Below are 14,999 nucleotides of genomic sequence, written 5' to 3'. Positions count from 1 at the left end.
GCCAAGCGACAGTATGCCCCCGGAGAACTCATTCACTCAACAACTGCGGGGTTTGCTTGGCGACTCCGGGGCAAGCCCAGTGCCGGGCGCTAGGGCCTGAGGAGCATCAGGCCCTAAGGAGTCCGCCCGCGCGCAGCACGGAGGGGTCAATTATCCCGACCTGACCGGAGTTTAACGGGCCTCCTCCTGCATGTCGCAACAGCTTTCCCGACATGCCGGCGGGCCTCGCCAGGGGATGCCCGGCCCCGGCCCGCTCCACCCAACGCCAGTCCGAGATCCCGCGGGAACAGAGTTCTCGGGCCAAGGCCACCCACCAGCACACGACCCGCGAGTCCCGGGATTCGGGGTGCGCGCTCTAGAAGGGGCCTAACTGCATCCGTCAGCGGTTTGACCTTGAAGGCCAGGCACCGCCCTCCCCTCCTCCCCCGACACGATCCAGCCTGCAGCACCCGCAGCTCTACTGGCGCCACTCAGGGCCCGAAATTCCCCCTCGAAGCCCCTGGGCGCTTCGCTCTCTTCCTGTAGCCAATCGGATCCCGACATAAAATTGGCCAATGCCCGCGCTCAAAGTATCAAGAGTCGTTGAGCCTATCAAAGTTCAGCCTTAAGTCTCTCCCGCCCTCCAGAAAAGTCGGAGGGCGGGTTGATCTTACATGTTGGCCAATCAAGTAGCCAATAAACAAGAAGCTTCCAAGATCAAAGGGGAAGGGGTGGGATCTAAGCTGTCTCAACGCCGCGGGGCGGAGGAATGACAGGCAACTTCACTAATACCACAGACCTATATTTTCTACGTAAGCTGGGGGCGGGGCTATATTGACGGCTGCACCAATGGCTGACTGAGGGGTGTGTCCTCGGGGCCAAGCGGGAGCCCGAGGCCCCGGGCTCTCTGGGCCGCGCCTGAGGCAGACGCAACGGGGCTGGGGGGCGGCGACGGCAGCGGCGGCAGCGACGGCGGCGGCGGCGGCGGCGGGGGTGGGCGCTGCAGCTGGCCCGGGTGGATGGAGTTGGAGGGGCGGGGTGCTGGCGGTGTGGCGGGGGGGCCGGCGGCTGGGCCGGGGCGGAGCCCCGGGGAGTCGGCGCTGCTGGACGGGTGGCTGCAGCGGGGCGTGGGCCGGGGGGCCAGCGGCGGGGAGGCCGGGGCCTGCAGGCCCCCGGTACGGCAGGATCCGGACTCCGGCCCGGACTACGAGGCGCTGCCGGCTGGAGCCACTGTCACCACGCACATGGTGGCGGGCGCCGTGGCAGGGATCCTGGAGCACTGCGTGATGTACCCCATCGACTGCGTCAAGGTGAGACCTGGCCCTGCTCCGAACTTCACCTGGGGCTGACCCGACCCCTGGGTCATGCCCGGAGCCAGGATCCCAGCCGAGAGCCGGAGCCGACCAAAGTCCCTTTCTGGCTCCTGCCACCACAATTTGAAGCACACACCTATGCAAGAAAGGTCCCGGCCGGGAACTGATCCCAGTCAGAAGCCAGGACCAATTTCTCACCGTCAGTGAGATCTAAATTGGGACTCTGGAAAGAAAATCTGTCAGCCGGAACCCTGGATCCCAACTGGGACTAAATAGGAATAGGGTGGGATGGGAAGGGAACAGGTAAGTGCTACTAACTTGATTAAGGTAAAGCTTACTGAACATCCTCAATAGGATCTTAATGGCTAGAGATGTTCTCTGGCCAGTGCTTTCACAAGCTCCTTGCTGTGTTTTCCCTTAAAAGTGATGGGGCAGGAACCAGAATCTGGGATCTCTCAGCTAGAGGAAGTATTTACTTATTAAATCTTAACCCATGAGTGATTGGAAATCATTGTGCAGTCAGAATTCAGAGTTCCTGACTGGAAATAATATGGGAAAGACCATGTTCAGGAAAAAGTTTCGGTTTCTCTGTGCAGCAAGCGTGATACTCCACCTATTTCCTGAACATGAAAATTGAGCTGGGATTGGGATTGTGTATATGCAGGGAGCACATCAGCCCTCCAAGGAGAGATGGACCTCATAGTGTATTTCTTTAGCCACTTGAAGTTGACAAAAAGGGAAAAGTTGTCTAGAAGGGAAGCATGACAATACTGGAAAGTAGATGTTACTGTGAAGAAAATAAAATGGGATCAACAAGAGGGCATGATTCGTGTGAAAGTAAAACTAATTTCAGCCACACCAAGCAGGCTGATGAGTGGGTACAAGAAGTCATGTTTCTGAAGAAAGCTGGGTGACGAGGGGAACACATTGTTCTTTACAGTTCTTATTCTTGTGCATTAGCAAAGGAACAACCAAGGGGACTGTTGAAATAAATATAATGACAGACTGGTTCCTCCTTTACATGTTAAGGGTAATATAGTTAAACAATATCCTCACAGCTCTTGGATGTATGCTTTCTTCTCAAATTAGGAAAAAGTTACATATTCAGGAGGAGAATATCTACTTGGAAGATGCAAAGTCCTTCTTTTCTGCTCCCTGGTTCCAGTACCGTTTCATGTTTTCATTAGTAAGGTGGATGAGGAAATGGAGAAAGTGCTCCTTAAGCTTTGTGAATGACACCGAGTTGGTAGGAGTATCCTAGCACATTGCAAGGTAACTCCTACCAAGGTTCATACCCTTGAAACTGTGGTAAATGCACTTGGCTAAAATGGATATTAGAATTTTATTTTATTTTTTTAAGATTTTTTTTTTGATGTAGACCGTTTTTAAATTCCTTACTGAATTTGTTACAATATCGCACCTGTTTTATGTTTTGGTTTTTTGGCCCCGAGGCATGTGGGATCTTAGCTCGCCGACCAGGGATTGAACCTGCACCCCCTGCATTGGAAGGCCAAGTCTTAACCACTGGACCGCCAGGGAAGTCCCTAGAATTTTAAATACGCATGTCAATTGTGAGGAATAGAAATAAATAGTAAAAATCCATGAGAGAGAAGTAAGAGGATGGCTAATGCTCTAACAATATTGAAATGTCATACATATAAGTACAAATAAAAAAGATTCAGACATGGATGTAACAGAGTCTAGGTTGAATGACTGAGTCGTTAATGCTGTATATCCAACTGTGAGTCGTTAATGCTGTATATCCAAAAGTTAACATGATCTAACTGCAAAGTAACCTCACTATACTTGGACTGTGAGTAAAGTCCAAGATAGTCTAGGGTGCTGTCTTTCAGGATGGGTATCAAATGAAAACTAGATCAAGGAGAGTAATGAAAATTATTGAATGGCTTGAAAAGTACAATGTAATAATGTGACTGACTTAGAAATATTACCTCAGCTTATCAATTTAAATGTTGTCCCACTACCTTAGGAGACTATCTCCTTACTCCATATATTTACATAATGCTAATGTTGTTGTGAACATTTTATAACTTACTCTGTTAGAAATGCCTCTAGAATACTTGGCTACATATCCTTAAATGGGGCAAGTGTTTGTCCTGTGACAAGACAGAGTTGATGTTTTAGCAGTTGAGACCATTCAGAATCAAATATGGCAGTTCAGGTGGGAGATCAAAATGGGTAATGATGATTGGGGTCAAAGATAAGGTAGGACTGGAAAAAGCAAGGAGACTGATTTACTCCTGAGGTTGATAAACCCACTGAGGGAACATTTTGGAAAGAGGAGTTCCAGAAATGTTTTGCATAACTGCAGCAGCATTGCTGGAATAAGTCGCTTGTAGCCTTCCAAGATAACTGTTTTGAAGAACAGTTCTTATTCATTTGCATAAGCTTTGGAATTTTTGTTTTTAAAAGATTACTAATACAACATTACAGTCATGCCTCAAAGCACTACATTAAAGAAATAATTATTTCATCTGGAGGAAAAAATGCTCAGGAATCTTCAAAAACACAAAAGCGTGTTTTAGAAGAATCATTTTCATTTGCCATTAATGCTGGGATTTAAATGATTAGAGGGAAAAAGTAGGTGAGCCTATCAAGATTTAGTGTCAGTAAACACTGTTTACAGTAGACACTGTGTGCAGGCATGAAAGTAAAATTCAAATCTCTTCATTCAGAAAGGGCTTTGCAGTTCACTTGTCCTTGCGTAGCTGTTCTTCCTCTTCCACCATAAATAGGCGGTGGAGAGGAAGAGCAGCCCAACACACCCTAAGACTAGAGGCAGGTATCTGTGTTGGAGCCTAAAGGTCAACCACAGTGTTTGCAAGTGAAAGCTGATAGTGACTCTTGGCATGCAAGCCTGTGCACCCCCAAACCGCTTATCAGGGTCAAGTCGACTTAAAATATCCTTGGGAAGGACCATGGGAAGTCAGCATAGCCTTGCTAGGCTATAGTTAGTCAACCAGTGATTTTCATGGTCATAATAGGGAGGTTTGGGAGCCCAAGTGAATCCCAGTATTCCTTTTCTGGGCTTCAGAGACAAGCACCAGACTTTATCTAAAGGGATAGGTTCTACAGCGTAAAGCAGTCAAAACTCTTCACAAAATCATCTGGCTAAGCACCTGTCACCAAGGTGCTGCTTTTTGGCTTTGTAGTCGTGAAGCAAATAATCTACTTATATAATAAGTTAAGGAGGGAAAGAACAAAGGGAAGTAAATCTTTTCCAAACTCCAGATGTAAATGGTTATCTATATACATTCACCAGTGGACAGCTGGGAAATGGAAACATTGGCTTATCTGATTTTCTTATATCTAATAATGAGTATTCAGTAAATGGCAATTGCTCATGTTTGTCAAGCACTATGTGATGTGCCTTAACATTTACTGATTTAATCACTGGAACAACTTCATGAAGTAGATACCATTTTCATTATTTTATAGATGAAGAAAACAGGCAAGTAACTTGCCCAAGGTCACATAATTAGTGGCAGAGTCATGATTTAAACCCAGTCTGACTCCCAAGCCTTCCATACAGGCTCCCAAAAGCAGATTTCCAGAACCAAGCACGGCACAGAATTTCACAATTGTGCTCCTTCCTAAACATGACCTTTAGATGAACAGCTGGACATATAAATCATAGACACAGAGGAACTTTAAAATGAAAACAAAAAATACAAAATCAATCCTGATTTGTTAGTGGTTAAAGACCAGTTAGTTGCCCATGCATATTTGCAAAATGACTTATACACGAGACAACACTGCCGTGATCTGTAAATTCTGAGATATGAACTAATATTTCTCAGAAACATAGTTGAATACAATAAAAAGCCTTATATTTCTAGCACCACATAAATTAGCAATGGCTTTTACTTGCCTTAACTCTGAATCTCCACAACAGCACTCTGAGTCAGCCATTCTTAGTCTCATGTTACAGATGACATTGCTGAAGCTCAGAGGTTAAGTGACATACCCAAGACCACATAGCTAGCAAATCTGGGTCTCCCACTCAGCCTTTCTGACTCAAATGTGACTTGTCTTACCAAACTACTTACCTGTTTGGCTTTTTTTTTTTTTTTTTTTTTTTTTGCGGTACACGGGCCTCTCACTATTGTGGCCTCTCCCGTTGCAGAGCACAGGCTCCGGACGCACAGGCTCAGCGGCCATGGCTCACGGGCCCAGCCGCTCTGCGGCATGTAGGATCTTCCCAGACCGGGGCACGAACCCGCATCCCCTGCATCGGCAGGCGGACTCTCAACCACTGCGCCACCAGGGAAGCCCCGTTTGGCTTTTCTTCAAAGTCGGGCAGTGGTTTTTTTTTATGTTGAAGACTATTCACTAATTCTTACTTAGAGATTTCATCTTTAAGAGGTTTTCATCTTTCTGTGAGAGAGATTTATTGGCCCACAAATTTGGGGAGCCATATTTGTATATTTGGTGTGGCTTATGCCTGGGTCCTCTCCATGAGGGTGTATTTTCATTGAGTTAGAATTGTGAGTTAGATTTAGACGTGTGTGTAAAATTTTCATTGTAACTTACACACAGTCCAGGTTTCTCTTGTGGGTAAACGGTTCCAGGACTCTGAGGCCAGACCTTTAAGACTAGTTACCCAAATATGCTATTGACTCCAGCAGAACAGTGCATTTTCTAAACATTCCCCCAATACAAGATTAGTTAGTTGTTTTTTTTAAAATTCAATTATTTATTTTTGGCTGTGTTGGGTCTTCATTGCTGTGCGCGGGCTTTCTCTAGTTGCGGTGAGCAGGGGCTACTCTTCATTGTGGTGTGCAGGCTTCTCATTGCGGTGGCTTCTCGTTGCAGAGCACGGGCTCTAGGTGTGCGGGCTCTAGAGCGCAGGCTCAGTAGTTGTGGTGCACGGGCTTAGTTGCTCCACAGCATGTGGGATCTTCCCGAACCAGGGCTCGAACCCGCGTCTCCTGATTGGCAGGCAGATTCTTAACCACTGCACTACCAGGGAAGTCCCTTTTTTTTTTAATTGAGAAGTAGAAAAGAATGTGTCACATTGTGATAAATGATATTGTATATTTCTGATTGAACTTCAGTAATCTTTTAGGCTACCAGTTCTTTGTTGGTAGCAGGAAGGAGAAAATAACTAGAGGAATGTGGATTGCTTGCAGCTAACCAGGATTTGTTAATCTGGTTAGTTCGTTTTTTCCCATGCTTTGGAGAAAAGGCATTACTCTTGGATTTCAGATGGCCAACAGGAAGGTTCAAGCTTTTAAATCCAGATTGAATCAGTGACAGGAATGAAGTAGGAATTTAAACTGTACTTGGGCGTTAGTTGCCCCTGTTGGCTCACTAATGGCCTTTTTGAACTGGTGCAGAGCTAAGCTAAGATTCATTCATTCATTCATTCATTCATTCAACAAACAAATCTTGAGTGCCTACTGTGGTCCAGGCACTGGACATTGATTTTTTTTTTTTAGTATTTAATCAATTAATTAATTAATTATTTTGGCTGCATCGGGTCTTAGTTGTGGCACATGGGATCTTTTTGTTGCAGCACAACTCTTTGTTGCCATGCGCAGGCTTCTCTCTAGTTGTGGCGTGCGGGTTTTCTCTCTCTAGTTGTGGTGCGCGGGCTCCAGGGCACGTGGGCTCTATAGTCGTGGTGCGCGGGGTCCAGAGCACATGGGCTCTTTAGTTTGTGGCACACGGGTGCTCTAGTTGAGGCGCGTGGGCTCAGTTGCCCTGCGGCATGTGGGATCTTAGTTCCTTGACCAGGGATCAAACCTGCGTCCCCTGCATTGGAAGGCGGATTCTTTACCACTGGACCACCAGGGAAGTCCCTGGACATTGATTTTATACTATCTGGTAGTCTCCATGCCACCCTAACCTTGAAATAGATCAACAGACAAGAGATCTGCATTGGAGACTCATCCTTCGGAGAAGGTCTGTGATTTGGGAAGTATTTCAAGTGAGATTAATTTCCCAAATTTCAGTATCTACCATATACATTCATTCCAGTCACTGAATCCTCTAGAGCTTCCAAGGGTTATGTTTCACTGAGACTAATTTTATTCATTGATGCCAGTTTGGGGATTCAGTCAGTTTAGATTAGAAATCTGGAATCTCCCTCAGTTTTAGAGAATAGATTGGTTTCCACCTTCATAGTTTGAGGGTAAACTTTCTTTTCCAGGAAATTAGAGCAGCATCTATTAGGAATACTACTTCTGCCAAAATTTTAACTTACAGGCCCAGCTGCCAATGCCAAATAGTCTGAAGAAGCCAGATTATCATCAAGGTTATATCGAAGGATGAGCTGTCATCTCATTAGTCAGTGTAGTATGTGGCCAGGAAGCAGGCCCAGGATCAGTCTTCAGAAATAATAAAGTATGTTGTAGACAGTAAATAGTTGACTTTAGAATCCACTTGTAAAGAACTCTTAGCCTGAGTTTATTAAGACACAAAAGCAACTTCTCCTGAAACACAGGCTTAATATTTGTTGCTGGGTTCAAGAACGCTTACCAAGGGGCGATTTTTTGAGGGAACATAATGGTGTTCCACTCGTAGGGTCATAGGTGACCAGAAAAAGAAAGGTCCAGCCGAGGCTTGGAAAGACTGCACATAGATTTGGAAGGCAGTAAAACTGGATGCCAGGTATCACTTCTACCTATTGGCGTGATTTCACGTAGGTCTGCCCAGTGCCCAAGCCTGAGTATTGAGATTGGGTGCGCAGTCAGCATCACTGACATTGCACTTCTCCCTTCTGTACTTTCAGACTCGGATGCAGAGCCTACAGCCTGATCCAGCTGCCCGCTATCGCAACGTGTTGGAGGCCCTCTGGAGGATTATAAGAACGGAGGGGCTGTGGAGGCCCATGCGAGGCCTGAACGTCACAGCAACTGGCGCAGGGCCCGCCCACGCGCTCTATTTTGCCTGCTATGAAAAGTTAAAAAAGACACTGAGTGATGTAATCCACCCTGGGGGCAATAGCCATATTGCCAATGGTATTGAGCCTTCCTGTGCTGGTTCTCCCACTTTCCCAACTCTTTGGGCTTTGCTGTTGTCAGTGCTTTCCAGTCTCAGCATGATTTGAAGCTGAAGCTTTGGGCTGGAGTAGGCCAGATTATAGGGGAGGGACTTCCAAACCTGATGTTCTCAGACAGTGGGCTGCGTCAACCCCACCTCTTCTTTGGGGCATCTCAACAAAGGGTTACAATATCCTCCCTTAAGTACCAGCTTGACCCTTTCCTCTCATTCTCTCCCTGGTATCAGCTTCTGATGCCCTGGTAATGTGGAGACACACACTGAACTGCCCCCGTTGCGTATTTCTTGGTAGTTGGGTGGTATCCCGCTCCTCGGGGCAGGGTTGGAGGTAACCCAGCCACCCAAGGAAGACATCAGTGGAGCTTCAGCTCTTCGCCTCACCTTTTCAGGATCCCAGCTGCCCACAGGCAGTTTGTATCATGGAGGACATGACAAGCCCTCAACAAGTGAATGGTGCTGGGGCCGGGGGGCTTCTGTACAAAGAAACCAGAGGGTTGGAGGTTGTGTGGAAGTAATGGAAGGGATGGCAGCCTGGAAGAAACCAAAGTGAAAGTGGAGAGGAGAGGGTGAGGGATACGGTAGTTCAGGACCTGAGGGAAAGGTCTAGACGGACAGATGTTAGGATTTGGAGACTGGGGTTGGGCAGCATACGGCAGCAGGATAGAAGGTGAGATTCTGTGGTGGAGATCTAACCACCTGCCCCTCGTGCTCTCCCGCCACTGGAAGCAGGCGATGTGCTGGCATCCCTTGGCCACAGTGTACCTGCTTCCTGTCTGGAGCATGAACTGCATTTATTCTCAGAGCCATCTTTGTTGAAAAAAGTCTGAGCTGTTTCTCAGACTCTTCCTGGCCTTCCTGTCGTAGCTGTGGAAGGTAGATTGATGGCGTTACTAAGTTAGAGGGAACAAGTATCTTCATTTCTCTGAACAGGCATTTAGAAGCAGTGGGTTCCATCTTTTAAACTGGCTCTTAACATTCCCTCTCCCTGCTGTGGTTTATCACAGCTACGCCCCTTCACTCTGGGTCCTCCATGAGTCAGTCACCCTTTCCTGGCCTTACATGTGGCAGTTGTTTTTTCCTTTGCAGGAGCGGCCGGGTGTGTGGCAACATTACTTCATGATGCAGCCATGAATCCAGCAGAAGGTAATGATTCCTCACCCTTTCCCTCTATGGGCAGCTGCACTACATCTCTGGGCTTTTTCTTTATTTTTGGTTTGCAGGAGAAAGCCAGGGAGCACCCCATCAGTTTTGGTGGGAAATCCTGGCGTGTTACATTGTCTTACCACTAGAGGGCACTCCCTCCACGTTGTCCGTGCTTAGGAGGATTCCCTTAGACAGGAAGCATAGTCAGTGAGATTTATTCACCTGGGGTTTCCCTGGAAAAAGGTATGGCTCTGTGTGGCCTATTCCTGGGCCTTCCTGGAAGTCCGCTTTATAGTGGATTTGATGTAAAAAATTTAGCAGATTATTTTACTTTTCTTCAAAAAGGTGAAGATGGATTCTGACATTTGAAAATACTGCCTATCTTGTTGGAATGAAGAATGGTTGAGATAGGAATGAAAGGTACATTGGTAGAGCTCAGTCCCTGCCAGATTATTATTATTACTGCTGCTTGGATCTTGGCTTTTCAGTTGGAGAATGAGGTACCCAAACAAATATGAAAGGATAGCACAGTTGCCAGGTTCCTTAAAGTTCCAGTTCTTTACCTGTCTGGGCAAGGCCATGGCAAGGAAAGAGCCAAAGCTAAACTGAAGATTATACCTGAGCTTATACATGTATCTACTTGAGGGGGTAGGAGATGTCTGGAAACTAAAGCCGTACGCTTCTTGACTAAGAATTTTGTTTTTGGTAGCCCTTCTCCTCTTCCTGTGGAAGGATGAGATCCTCATGTTGTAAGAGTTCAGTGTTCTGTGTACCTGAGGACTGGGACAGTTAGGGCTATGTGTTCATTATTATGTTCACTGCCACTGAATCACTTCTTGTCTTAAGAGTTACAAAAGGGTACGATGGTAACAATAATAGGTAGGTACTTATTTCAAGGAAACCCTCTGGAGTCTAAACTGTAGATATATCCTATATGTTAATTGGCTGGTATTAAAGAAATCCTACTAGAATTCGGTCCATTATTTTTTAGCCCTTTATCACCCTCTCCTATCCCCTCCTCTCAAAAAAGGGAAACCTTCACTAATCAGACTGACAATTCACTCATACTTTTTTCTCTCTCCAATCCATTGGCTGATCTACTGACTTGGGACTCCGAATCTGGACACTCCTGCTCACCGGTTGATTGCTGTCACCGTTCCCTTCTTCTCATTGATGGCACCGCCAGTGGTGAAGCAGAGGATGCAAATGTACAACTCACCATACCACCGGGTGACAGACTGTGTACGGGCAGTGTGGCAAAATGAAGGGGCCGGGGCCTTTTACCGCAGCTACACCACGCAGCTAACCATGAACGTTCCCTTCCAAGCCATTCATTTCATGACCTATGAATTCCTGCAGGAGCACTTTAACCCCCAGAGACGGTACAACCCCAGCTCCCATGTCCTCTCCGGAGCCTGTGCAGGAGCTGTAGCTGCCGCTGCCACAACCCCACTGGACGTTTGCAAAACACTGCTCAACACCCAGGAATCCCTGGCTTTGAACTCAAACATTACAGGACACATCACAGGCATGGCTAGTGCCTTCAGGACGGTGTATCAAGTCGGCGGGGTGACCGCCTACTTCCGAGGGGTGCAGGCAAGAGTAATTTACCAGATCCCCTCCACAGCCATCGCATGGTCTGTGTATGAGTTCTTCAAATACCTAATCACTAAACGGCAAGAAGAGTGGAGGGCAGCCAAGTGAAGCGGCACTCAGTGGAGCCAGGGTTCGGCCAGCACTGCTGCTCTGCCCACTCCAGCCATGTTCTCTGTCTCCCGGCACACTCCAGCCTCGAGCGGGGTGGGAAGGAAGGCAGAGGGCTCTCTCCCCCAGGCTCTTGGTGTTTTGGCTGACACCAGTTCCTGCCGCCCTCCGTCGTCGCCGCCTTTCCTTCCGGGCCCTAAGCAAGTGCAGCAAGTCACAGCACAGCATCTCTGACACTCTCTCCTTCCTGGGCCTCGTGACCTGCTCTAGACTGTTACAGAGGGATAAGCAGCTCATTCCCCTGGTTCCTAATAAAAGCCTTTAAATTAAACGGTTTCATTGGGTTTGTCTTGCCAAAGGGGAAGTGAAATGCTGTCAACTGTTCTTGACTAAGCGTAAATCAAGGGGCCCACGGGGAAGGTTTATTGCGTATGTCTGTAGTTTTTGTTTCTGCTGTTTTCATGGTGATTTAAGACTTTGGGGCCCTACTCCCCCTTATTTAGTAATAGGCTCCAAGGAGTCTCCCTGATGGCAGGAACGATGGGCCTTTGGCAGATCCCAGCTAAACAGGTGCTCTTGACCCCCACTTTTGCCTTTTCCCTAGGGCAGTGGCGTGGCACAGAAGAGGGAGATCTCTCTGCTCTAATTCTCAGCTCTGCCTGCAGCAGTAAAACTTCCCACATGGCACTTGGTTTTCTAATGCAGTTGTAAAGCTAAGATTAGCGCAGCTGCAAGTCCTGACGATGCTGTGGTAAATAATAACAGTGCCTCTCATTTTATTTTAAGGCTTTTACAAAGTACTTTCATATACGTGATCTCCTTTGGTTCTCACAAAATCCGAAGTAGGCAGTGCAGGTGTCATCTCTATTTTACAGGTAAGGAAAGCTCAGAGAGGCCGTGACTGGCTCAAGGTCTCACAGTAAATACAGAACTGGGACCCCGACCCAGATCTTTTGTCCCCAGAAGTGAATCTAATTGTGCCTTCCTGCAGATAGGAAATGAGCGGAGGGCATGTACTCCACCTGCCATCTGAAGGAGCTCCCTGCCGACGGCCACTTGGGCTCTGGGTACTTACAGGGACGGGGCTTTCACTGTGCTTTGGGGGTCAGTCTGTTCCTTTTTGTGTAACTGAACCAGTTATTAGCAAGTTCTTCAGTACATAGAGTGGAAGTTACCCCCCTGAAACTTCTATCATCTTTGCATCTGTCATTCATTCAGTAACTACTGAGTGTCTGTGTCAGGCGCTGGTGTTGGGCACACGGTGATAGATAACCGCCCCCCCAAAAAAAATTTTTTTTTAACTCCAAAAAACAACATTCCAGCCCTCAAGGAGCGTGGAAGATACATATAAACAGGCAATTACAAGATAAAATGACAAGAAGTGTGATAGGGTAAAACTAGACAGTCGTTTGGAGGACAGAAGAATACCCAGCCTGGCCGTGGGTGATGGGGTAGGCTTTTGGAAGAAAGTGACATCTGAGGTGACACCTGGAAGGCAAATGAGCTAACTGTGAAGGAGGGCGGGGAAATGTTCTAGGCAAAGACCTGGAGGTAAGAGAATGAGAAGCATTTGGGGTTCAGTGTGCAAGGGGTTCAGTGGGGCTGACAGCCTGGGCAACGCATGCAGCTGGAAAGCCAAGTGGGGGCTGGGTGTTAAAAGCATTGCTAAGGAGCTTAGCCTTTATCCTGAAGGCAGTGCAGAGGCTTTACAGGGCTTTGAGCAGAGGTGTGGTGTGATGAGATTTACAACTGAAACCTCACTTAGGCTCTCTGAGAAAGGATTAGAGGAGCAAGACTGGACAGGCAGGCAGACCTGGGGAGGAGGCTGTTGCAGTCTGCATCCAGGCAAGGCTGCATGGTGGTCTGTGCAGGGACGGTGGTGAGGGAGACAGAGAAAAGTGCCTGACTGGAGCGAGGTTAGGGTTGCAGATCAGCAGGGTTCGGTTACAGAGTAAATCTTGTTCTCCTTCCACCTGACAGCCCTTCAAGTATCTATGGAGGATCATGTCTGAATGCACTTGACACAAACTGTCAAGAAAACAGCAGGGTCTCCATTTCTAAGCCTGAAGTAAGCTCTCCTGGCCCTCTGATTTAGCGCTGAAGAGATGTTAACAGTGCCAAACGGTGGCCACTGGAGTTTGAATCGCCCGTGGAGTAAAAAGAGCATGATGAAGTCATTGCAGAGGTCATTTCAGAGGGTTTGCTTGTAAAGTTTAAGAGAACAGCTGCCTCCCAGCATGGAGTAAGCATGAGAACAAAGGGATGCCTCCCCAAACCTTAGCCCTGTGGTGAGCTGTCCAGAGTTACTGCCTGGCGTGGTACCTGGACCACAGCAGACACTGTGACAATAAGGCCCACTTTTCAAGAAAAGGACACGGGGTATTTTCAGAAAGAATGGAAGTCACTAAAGACCCCCTCAGCTCTAATGCTTTAATAACAAATAATGAGAAAAGAGTGCAAAGTGACCTTCCAGTCTCCAACTGTGTTCTAGCTGCTGGATGAGTTTGGAATTTGGACAGGGCATTAGATTCTGTAGGTCTCTGGGCCCAATCACTCGAGAAGACAGAGGCAGAACACCGTGATGGGGTCGAGAGTCTGGATGCCAGTGAATGGGTACCTGGGTCAGGAACCAAGCCTCACTTTCATGGGCTCACCACACCCATGAGAACTGTGGGCTTTGGGGGTATCTCCAAGCTCAGAGTCTTCCTGGAAAGCCAGGTAGGTTGTTGCGGCACCAGGAGGACCACCATCAAGGGGTCAATTCCTGCACAGTGCTATCCGAAGCAGAAAGTGAGACAATAAGTCACAATTTGGCCAGAGAAAACTTTTCTTAATCTGACATACAAGACCAATGTGAATGAAACAGTCTTGTATCAACACAAAGCAGCATGTAGTCATGTACTGGGTTGGCCAAAAAGTTCATTTGGTTTTTTCCATAAGATGACTCCAGTAGCGCTTAGTTGCCTTTAACTTCATTCGAAACAATTTTGTTAGACCGTATGTGACAGCTGTCATACCAGCGTGCCTTTAAAAAAAAATTTATCAAAGTTGGTGAATTTTTGTGTAGCCATTTTAATATTGAAGAGGGGATAAAGAAAGCAACATTTTTGGCATACTATGCTTTATTATTCCAAGCAAGGTAAAAATGCAACTGAAGTGCAAAAGAAGATTTGTGCGGTGTATTGAGAAGGTGCTGTGACTGATCGAACATGTCAAAAATGGTTTGTGAAGTTGCGTGCTGGAGATTTCCTGCTGGACGATGCTCCAGAGTTGGGTAGACCAGTTGAAGTTGATAGCAATTAAATCGAGACATAATTGAGAATAATCAACGTTACACCACACGGGAAACAGACGACATACTCAAAATATCCAAATCAAGCGTTGAAAATCATTTGCACCAGCTTAGTTATGCTAATCGCTTTGGTGTTTGGGTTCCACTTAAGTGAAAAAAACCTTCTTGACCGTATTTCCACATGCAATTCTCTACTTAAACGGAAGGAAAACGTTCTGTTTTTAAAACAAATTGTGACGGGCAATGAAAAGGGGATACTGTACAACAATGTGGAACAGAAGAGATCGTGGGGCAAGCGAAATGAACCACCACCAACCACACCAAAGGCCGGTTTTCATCCAAAGAAGGTGATGTTGTATATATGGTGGAGTTGGAAGGGAGTCTTTTTTTTTTTAAGAATCGATTTTATTTATTTATTTTTGGTTGCGTTGGGTCTTCGTTGCTGTGCGTGGGCTTTCTCTAGTTGCATCAAGTGGGGGCTACTCTTCGTTGCAGCAAGCGGGCTTCTCATCACAGTGGCTTCTCTTCTTGCAGAGCACAGG

General features: G+C 46.9%; 1 protein-coding gene across 1 annotated transcript; it reads left to right on the top strand.

Moving 5' to 3' along the window:
• Positions 1–885: 885 nt before the first annotated feature.
• Positions 886–11,496, top strand: SLC25A28 (solute carrier family 25 member 28). Its single transcript, XM_032608960.1, has 4 exons — positions 886–1,289; positions 8,050–8,278; positions 9,405–9,461; positions 10,648–11,496. The coding sequence occupies exons 1-4, from the start codon at positions 999–1,001 to the stop codon at positions 11,163–11,165; spliced, it is 1,095 nt and encodes a 364-aa protein (XP_032464851.1). The 5' UTR covers positions 886–998; the 3' UTR covers positions 11,166–11,496.
• Positions 11,497–14,999: the final 3,503 nt, after the last annotated feature.

This window comes from Phocoena sinus, chromosome 16 (assembly GCF_008692025.1).
Source record: "Phocoena sinus isolate mPhoSin1 chromosome 16, mPhoSin1.pri, whole genome shotgun sequence".
Taxonomy (NCBI): Eukaryota; Metazoa; Chordata; class Mammalia; order Artiodactyla; family Phocoenidae; genus Phocoena; species Phocoena sinus.
This window is presented reverse-complemented; position numbering and strand designations above follow the sequence as displayed.